General features: G+C 39.4%; 1 protein-coding gene across 1 annotated transcript in view; it reads right to left on the bottom strand.

Annotated features, from left to right (window-relative positions):
- Positions 1-1,917: 1,917 nt before the first annotated feature.
- Positions 1,918-9,726, bottom strand: part of opcml (opioid binding protein/cell adhesion molecule-like) — a 203,329-nt gene continuing 195,520 nt past the window's right edge. The window contains exons 6-7 of the mRNA XM_037979126.1: positions 7,018-7,169; positions 1,918-5,855 (exon numbers count right to left, since the gene is read on the bottom strand). Of these exons, the coding sequence (XP_037835054.1) occupies positions 5,755-5,855; positions 7,018-7,169 (253 nt within the window). The 3' untranslated portion in view covers positions 1,918-5,754. The remainder of the gene's footprint in view (positions 5,856-7,017; positions 7,170-9,726) is intronic.

Genomic DNA, 9,726 nt, shown 5'->3' with positions numbered 1-9,726 from the left:
CTGGTGGAAGAGACAGCATCAGCAGACTTGGAGATGAAGCCAAGAACAGAGGAGGTGTATTTGTTACACATGGGGAATTAAGGTTGTTTTTATTTTGCTTGCTTTATAGTTTGGTGTGTGGTGTGTTTATGTTTGCTTTATAGTTTTTGCATGTGTTTTGTTTTTCTTTTGGCGTCTTGGGCACGCTGGGTTAAGGAGTTCTGGGGACGCGGAGCCGGTAATTAGCTGCACATGCGGAAGCTGATTGAAGCCAGAATATAAGGGAGCCTTTAGGAAAGGGCGGGGAACTAGGTTCCGCAGGTGACGGAGACGGGCATGCTGTGGAGTGAGAGACACGCTGAGTCCGCACGCCAGGCATAGAGCACCGGGAAGAGAGCAGATGGCCCAATATAAAGCGCCTGTGAGTAGCGCTCTGTTTTGGTCAGAGAGTAGCTGCGTAAAAGACGCCTTCTGATGGGGGCGGGGTCTTGGTGCGGGGATGCTGGCGTTCTCCTGCTTCTTTCTTCTAGCTGGATCGGGCGGATAGGGGGCGTCGCACGCCTAAGTGCAGAGGAGTGCTGAAGCGTCGCGGAGCCAGCTGTGGAACTGGCCAGAGGGTGCGCTACAGAGGGATCGCTTCCACCGAAGTAGTATAAGAGGGGCCCGACCTGCAATATTTGAGTGGTGACGTGGAAAGACAATTCTGGAACCTCGGATTTTTAAAAGAAAAGAGGACTGTTTGATTGTGTCATGATTAAGGTGACCAGTTTGTTTTAATAAATCATTTTGTACGTGACTGCTTCTACTGTTTGGGTCTTTGAGTTGCTTGCCCCTTGTGTCCAGGACAAAGTGTGCGGCCATATTGGTCACATATTCCTCCAGGTCCACCTCTCCCTCATATGTAGCCGCCTCTCTGAAGACCTGCCAATCTGTGCACTGGAAACAGTCCTGGAGGCAACAGAACAGAGGCTGCATCCCTGGGCCACACAGTGATAATATACTGGCACCAGCAGGATGGAGATGTGGTCGGAGAGGCCAAGATGGGGGCGAGCAAGTCCTCTGTACGTACCGTGAATGTTTGTGAACACACGGTCTAGAGTGTTGTCTCCCTGCGTGGGAAAAGTGACATTCTGATAAAAACTGGGCACAACCACATAAAATGCCTCCGGGTGCTTTATCTGCAGTGAGCTAATAGTGTCACACAGCTCCTTTGATGCTTCATTTACATTATCACCCGGCAAAATAATAACTATATTAAATAATAATATAGAATAATATATAACGCTTAAAATTTGTCCATTATATCTGTTTGTCTTAATATCAATACTTTTAGTTTTTACTTTTACATGGTTCTCATAATGTTATGAAGACCATTAGTACTGTTGACTTTACCCTGGCATAGTAGTGGCATAGCATTTTTCAGTTTTTTTAAGTTTTGTACACTTCTAATTAAAACAAACTATTTAAATGATGTCAAGTAAAACTTATTAATCATTGATTGTGACAATACTGAAAACAAGAAAGGAAAATCTTGTTAAAAATTTTCTAGTGAGACAGGATTTGTTTTGGATTAGGTTTATTTAATTTTACACCTTAATCTCCATTTGTCTTGTTCGACACCACTAATGTCTAACAAACTCATGACTGGGCATCTGATCACACATTGGTTTTGTTGGCAAAGTCAGTTTTTAAAAGGCTTTTGCTAAAATAGAAGCTGAAAGGAACTGCAAGAAGGTATTTCAATGTAGTGTCTCCTCTACCAATGACCAGTTTTCTGTAAATACATTTTCTATACCTGACTCATCCTGAGCATGATCGTGAAGTGGGGTACACCCTGAACAGGTCATCAGTTTTAGATGACTCATAATCATTGAATGATTTTCTTTCTTTATGATAAACTACAAAATGTAACCATGAAGGAATAATTGACTACATCAATTTATATTTGACCAGTTTATGGGCAGTTTTGCAACTTCTCAAACAAATGATCAGATGACTGTATTTCACAACAATGACTACAACATGTTGTACTCCAATAGGTCAAAATCAAACATAAAAAACAGGTCAACAAAGCTGCAATCAGAAATATAGTGCATTGTAAAATGGTCTGGTGAAAACATAAGAAAATGACATTTGCACTGTGGAAAGCATTTAAAAAGCCCAGACAATTTTGCAACAGTTACTGTATTTTTTTTAAACATAACACAAATCTAGTATAGTTCAAATGTTACAAAAATAAATTGATACATAAATAGATAAATAAAATGTGTCACTGTCTTGCAAAAATAAACCAGTGTCCGGTTCTTTTTTTATCAGGGATTTGAAACAAAATGATTTTTGTTATTGACATCAATATCTGCCATGTTGATCAATGTGGAATGCACACCATGAAGGTAAATCGAACCTCAGAGGTCTGTTTTCTTAGTTGTCCATATTTTATGCAGAAAGAATTCTCATCAAAGAGAAATCACTCTTGTGAAAAAGACTGACCACTCAACAACAACAATGGTAATAATAATAATTAAACATAGTAGGTAATAAAAATAATAGTATAGGTCAGTAGAAATACATCACAGTACTTACCTGGTTATATACCAGTTATGAGCCTGGAACATACATGGTACGTACAAAATACCTACATGAGTACTTACAGGGTACCTACAGAAACTGGTTGGTGTTATGAAATGACATGTTAGCTTGTACTTATTACAGGGTACATATCTAGTACCCATTAGGTACGTACTTGGTACATACTAGTTATTTATGGGGTAGGTACCAGGCACGTAACAGGCATGTACCTGGTATGTAACCAGTAAGTACCCAGTACATTCCCTGTAAATACCAGGTTTGTATCTAGTTAGTATCTGGTAATTACCACGTACCAGGTTTTTACCTTGTAAATAACTGGTACTTATCCTGTAACATTCCTGGTAAATACCAGGCCCTTATAAGGTATATAAGTGGTACTGTAAGTACCAGGTTTGTACCTGGTATGTACATACCACATATCTACCTGGTTTGCACCCAGTAAGTATCCAGTATAAACCCTGTATGAAATTGATATATACCATTTAAATAACTGGTACTTACCTGGTAAGTGCCAGGTTTGTACCCAGTAAGTACTGTGTTTGTAACTGGCAAGTACTTGGTACTTTGGTTTTACCTGGTACTTAATGAGTAGGTACTAGATATTTAGAGTATCTGCTACTTACCTGGCAAGTACCAAGCATGCATCTTGTAAGCATTAGGTACATCTCCAGTAAGTATCAGGTATGTACCCTGTAAATACCTACTACTTAAGTACCAGATACTGCACCCTGTAACACTGTGCTGTATTATGTATTGCTTCCTAAAAGTCACTCTTTATAGTTTCTTAAGCAAATAGGAGCTTTTCATTGGAAAAGCACAGCAGTGATTACAAATGTTGAAGCTGGTAAAAAGTATTTTAATACTAACTTGTGTAGTGAGCAGGTTTTCATTGACACAATAAATTGAGATGGTAAAAAAGACATTAGGGTCAGAATTCTGCCAGCTCAACTTTTTTAAAAATAAAAGCTTTAATCAAACCCACTGGTGGTTTCAAAGAAAGAAAAAAAATAATGACTGAGCTGTTGTTGGGGTTTTTTTTTTTTTTTTTTTGACTGGACAGTTTAGTTTGTAATCATTACAAAAACATTTTTGTGAATACAAAAAAAAAATCATGTCAAATTAGTCTAATCCCGATTGATTTTGGTCTTCAACACAGTTCTTACACAAAGGTTTGCACAAGAATGAACGTAACAATAGAGAGACATCACATTAGCAATTATTTTCTGTGTTTCCTTGACACTAAGAAACTCTGTCAGAAGCTGACTGGAAAATTTGACTTTAAAACTTTTCTAAAAGCCATGAGCCAAAATTGTCAATCCTGCAGTCTGGAGAACACCCTCCACTGTTTACGGTGGGCACATCAGGTTAATAAATGCACACATTCACAACAGATGAAAAATGCTTCATAGCAGCTACAAGGAACATTTCATCAGCCTTCTTTCTGTTGTCTGTGAGATAATATGGACAAGAACTTTGCACAGGCTTTTGAGGGGGAAATAAACAATACTACAAAGTGAAATGATGTAATCAAGTACGTTCACCTGGATATTCCACACCACAAAAAATACATTAGGAATAAATATACTTTTATCAGATGAACAAACAAACAAAAACAGATGTTTGTGTATACAGATGCAGATTATAAAAAATATTTTTATAAATCTAATTTACTGATTCATTTTGCAAATTTATGCTACACAAATGTTATTGTAGCATGATGGTGGATATGTAGTTATTGTTTTCTTCATTTGCTTTGTCCCAGAACTACTAATACACGACAATAATAACATTAGGTTTAAAAGGAAAGTTTCATGCAAAAATTGGCACATAAATCATAACCAGTCAACAAAACAGTTATGAGTGTGGAGGAAGGACTGCATTGACACGACACAAATACAATTCTAGCACATTTTTAAATACAAGATGAAACCTGTAAGAACACAGATTTGATCGCTCTATTTTAGGAATAAAATCAAATTTCATCAGATAAAATTCTCTCTGGATCACATCAAAAGACAAAGGAAAAAAAACTCAAAATCAATTACTGCAATATTAAAAATAATAATGATGATCAAAATGGTTCACAGCATGAGGACCACTGTGGCTCCATGAAGGCTTTTGACTAAATGTGATTTTACTTTTGTAAAATCAAACCTATTATCTTCCCATATTATTAAATGATAGTCACAGCAACTGTAAATAGAAAGGTTTAAAATTCAAAACAAATTTTAGGTGTGGCAAAAGGTGTTCTGCAAATGAACAAAATGATTTGGTGCATCTAATGGGAAGTTAGTTCAGTGCAAAGCTGCAAGTTAAACCTCTTAATAACCTGACACTTTAATGAGGCTATCAGCACTAGCTATAGGAAGTGTCAAACAGGTATTAACTCTGAACATATCACTCACTTCAACACGGCAGAGACCATCCACATCAATGCAATAGAACTGCCTTTGTTTTATATTATTATTAATCCATTTACAAATCTGTATAAAATCTGAAAAGGCCTTGGAGCTGCTATGTCACTGTAATGCAGTGATTCCAAAATGACTTGTCATTAATGAATGCATTTTTATAAATATTGCAGGAATTACCTATTCACACTTGTATATTTTCAACACACACTGATGTAGACAGAAATTGAATGCACTATGCTAAAGGACATTGCCTGAGAAAATAAGTTGTGTTTTTTTTAGTCTAAACTGTTCATCTTGAAAGACCAGTAATTGTGTTTTGCATACAACTGTAAAAATACAGTAAAATTCAACAATCACATTGCATTATTTTCTTTATGTTGTTATTTACTTAAAAAAACCTTTATGGTATTGTACAGGTATTGAACAAGATGTGACACAATCATAGTAATATTTGGAATTGATACTCAATATTGGGCAATAAACAGTCAACTATCAACACTGACACACTTTTTTCTTTTGTTACACATACAAAAAGATTTTGGGAGACACAAACTCTGTACTTCTACCATTATCAATTAGTGCATGAATAAAAATGTTCCCTTCTCCCAGTCTTGGGATCCAACAGAGAACAGACTCTGATGTAAAGCCAAGGGAAAAATTGAAAGAAAACAAAGAGTATCCAGGAGCAATCTTGGTTTCCCATTTTGCTTTTAGGACTAATCGTCTGTTCTTGCAGTGCTGAGAGAAGAATGGAAAGGGAACACATTTTGCATCAGAACTTCAGCAGGTAGAATAAGGTTGCAGTCAGCAGAAGGCATAAGGAACACTGGGGTGTCATTGCAGTCCCATTAACATCATGCATTGCACCAGGACCTGAAGAAAAAAAGGACATATAACTCCACAATTATCTGAAATCCTTCCACTTCTTGTTCTTACTGAGATCATTTGAACTGCAGAAAACTTTTCATGATCCATGATACTGTTGCCAAAAGCATGCAATTGATTACCTTTGTGTCAGGAACAGTGCTCAAAGTGGGCCAGTAATCACTGTTGTTTTTCCCCTTAACATATAGTCAGATTTTACAACATACCACCACTTCTCATAAACCTGACAGTACTCAGCATCAGTGTTGCAAAATGTTGGCTACAGGCGATTAATAGAAACTACATTCCCCTCAGGATATCAAATGAAAACATGAAGTTGTGACTTGCTCGACATTGCTTCTGACTGGATCAAATATAGGGGCTCAGGTGATGCATGACTTATGAGGAATGAAAAAACATGGATAAAAGATAAGCACAAGGAGCCATTCAGTGTCATTAATAAATATCTGGGCATATGCCAGGAATCTCATCCATGCTACTGAGGCCTTCAGTATACAGTCTGTGGACAGAGATTGTTAATGTAAGTAAATAACAAATGTGTTCGGAATCTAAGTCTTGGCCTAACAAAATGTGATTAAAAATGAGAGTAGAGAAACACATCCAGGTATTTAGCCTCTGTACAATGCTCCACCAGCTTTTGAGTTAAACAGTCCCTCTGCTTTAAGTAGCAGGGAATGAAACTCTTGATGTTTTTGCTAAAAAACAAAAACTACTCCAAATAAAACTATAGCATTCTTTTGAAGCTTTTAAGCACCTTAATGTCTTGGCCTGCCAGGCAAAAAAAAAAAAAAAATAATGCCACTGTCGATCAACAATCACCATCTTTTAATAGAAAAAAAAATATTAATTTGAATGAATTTATTTAAATTGAAGGTCATTAGACTGACAAATGTGTTTGAAGATGTTTTCTTTTGCTGATTTGGTTGTCTGTCATGAGTATTAGTAACAATAAACTAAATAAATCATTATTGTACAGCATGAACTAACATCCTTTAAGGGTGTTAACCAGTAGCTACTGGTTAATATTTAACTTTAGTTAAAAAATTATATTTTTTTAAAGTAGAATACCAACACTTTTCCCACTTTGAGCACTGGTCAGTAATTAGAAAAGCTGATTTTATTATAACTTTTATTGCATTTATTTTCTTACCATAAAGGATTATGCTGGCATTGGTCATTCCCATTGTGTTCATAGCAACACAGGTATAGTTTCCATAGTCTTCTTCTGACACATTGAAAAAAATGAGCAGGGACTGTTTGCCTTGATTCTCTATCTTAACTCGATTAAGTCCATTGAAGAGTCTGTTAATAAAAAAAATCGTATTTTAAAACCAATGCTAATGAACAGTGAAGAAAATGTTTTTCTAAAATCCTCTGAGAAGAACATGTTCTTAAATTTCTAAAACACAGAGAAATGATCAAAGCAAAGTTCAGGTACAAATTTCAGATCTGGAGTTTATGCATATAGCTTTCATATGATTGTTCTTCAGTAAAACAAATACTGCAGCCTGAACCACCTGGAATTTTGAGAGTGATTAGAAGTCAGCACCCAGTGTTGATTTTTATTAAAGACTCTTATTGTAAGGGTTTGAAACAAGTTCTGTTGCAGCAGACATAATAAACCACACCTCAAACTGTCAGAACATTTCAGATACAATAATAATAAAAAATGTAATGATGACAATCAGGTTGAGGAGCACAATGGGGCTCACTTCCTTTGGCTCAAGAAAAACAACATTCTTCTCCACATTCTGACTTTTTTCTGTCAAAAAGATTTGGACTTTTTCTGTTTTACATAATTGTTAGCATTTCAAGAATAGTCATTTTTTGTGATGGCTAAAGACAACACCTGTGGCGGCCATCAGAAATTGGTTTGGCTCCAAAGGTTTTTGAGTTGAGTTGTACATCCAATGATTACTTTGGAAACCAACATTAAAATCAATGTAGTGAAACTTGAGATATATTAAAACATTAACCAAAGATGTTGCACAATATGTAGGGCTCAGAGTATGCCTAAGCGATGACTCGAGCTACTGCCACACAAACACGTGGCTTATTATTTGTTTTTTGTTTATTTGTTTATTTTTTTAACATGTCTTGTCCTGCAGTGTGGCACTCAGAATTGTTGTCTCAGTGCCAATGTGAGGCCCAGCGGATTTACTTTTACAAGTGGAGCATTAGGGCTTTTGCCATGATGCTCCACTTGATATATGTATAAAACTTTATTAGAACTTGCTTTGGGTTTATTTCCACTGTACTGGACACAGAGACAGACAAGAAAGGAGAAAACAAAAAGAAGGTTTGAAGGGAATAAAGAAGCTAAGAGTAGAGGAGAAAAATGAGCTTGGAGAGAATATAAGTCAACATCCCAGAAGTCCGTCTCTACACCTGCAGAAAGAAAAACAAACCAAAAAAAAAGAGAAAACAAAACAAATCCGACAAACCACAGCAACCGTCAACCTATGCATATACTGTATAACAATAATAATTACAACATCACTGAGAGGAGGAGGAGATCCATGCATGGACACAGAGACACAAACCCCAAGGGCACACCACCCCCCAGCAGAGGCCCGACAGAGCCAGGGGGCCCAGGCCCTGCCAAGCAGTCCCCAGGGCAAGCCAGCTCATACCTGAGCACCCAGCCTGGACACCGAGAGCCACCAATGCACCGGCATGCACAGGCACCAGCCACCAGCAGGGAGTGTGACGGGGGAAGTAGGCCCTACATTTGTTGGAGGACCCAAGATGATCCAGGAGATCAATCACATGTTCCCACCCTCATGCACACACACAGACAATCACACCTATTCACCCAACAAAAAAAAAAAAAAAACGGATGCCATACACACACTCACACTCCTCATACACACTCTATACTCCCAGGTCCAGGTAACATATCTCCATAGGGGCAACCCATCCCCAGACCCCATGAAGTGATTCCCTTTATTTCGGGGTGGAGAAGAGCAGACTGACCCAAACCTCCACAGTGACAGAGCAGCCCATCAACCTGAACAAAGGCCGGGCACCACCTGAACAACCCCAGCCCAGATGCTGGCCACGACCCCATCAGAAGAAGGGGCCAGGAAAAGTCCACATGGTCCAAACAAGCCAGCCAACCAGAGTAGCCCCAGGATGAAACAGTCCAAAATCCCCAGCCAGCTCCAAGCCCACCCCCATGTAGCTCCCAACCCCTACAAGCCCTGACAGGAATTTCCCCACAGGGCCACCCCCAACCAGCACACAAACACCAAACACATGCCCCAAAACTCAGAAGCCACGAATCTCCCATCCACAGGGGGGCAACACCGCAAGACAGCTCCGCCCCCAAAAAGCAGATGAGAACACACCCACACAATGTGAGCCCTGCACAGAGCCCCCACTCCAAACACCCCCAAGCCAGCACCAGGTTAGGACCAACCCACCTGCCAAATAGCCCTCTGGCAGGTGGCCCACATCCAGGGCCAACAACCCCTACCATGCCCCCACAACCATACAAACAAGTCACTGCCCCTGCAACATCAGCCCAGGGACAACCATCACCAAGCCCAGCCCCATCGTCACCACCCAATCACCCAAATGTCAACGGCTCCACATCCGCAAAGGAATACCACCCCACACAGCACATGCTACAATCCTCCCAACTCAGTGCCGCCACAAGGTGGACTCCACTCCCCCACCTGCCCGATCGTGACTGCAGGCCGGCACCAGGCCTGGGCAGAGCAGCGAGGAGAAGCAGCAGAGAAGGCCGGTCCAGTGCACCAAAGACCGAGCATCCCACCAACCCCACACTATGAACCTGGAGGTGTCTAAGCATGCCAGCCTGGAATGCCAGCCCCGGCACTCAACCCCCCCCCCC

The sequence above is a fragment of the Kryptolebias marmoratus genome, linkage group LG13 (genome assembly GCF_001649575.2).
Source record: "Kryptolebias marmoratus isolate JLee-2015 linkage group LG13, ASM164957v2, whole genome shotgun sequence".
NCBI classification, from domain to species: domain Eukaryota; kingdom Metazoa; phylum Chordata; class Actinopteri; order Cyprinodontiformes; family Rivulidae; genus Kryptolebias; species Kryptolebias marmoratus.
The sequence above is the reverse complement of the archived record's forward strand: the minus strand, read 5'-3'. Positions and strand labels throughout refer to the sequence as shown.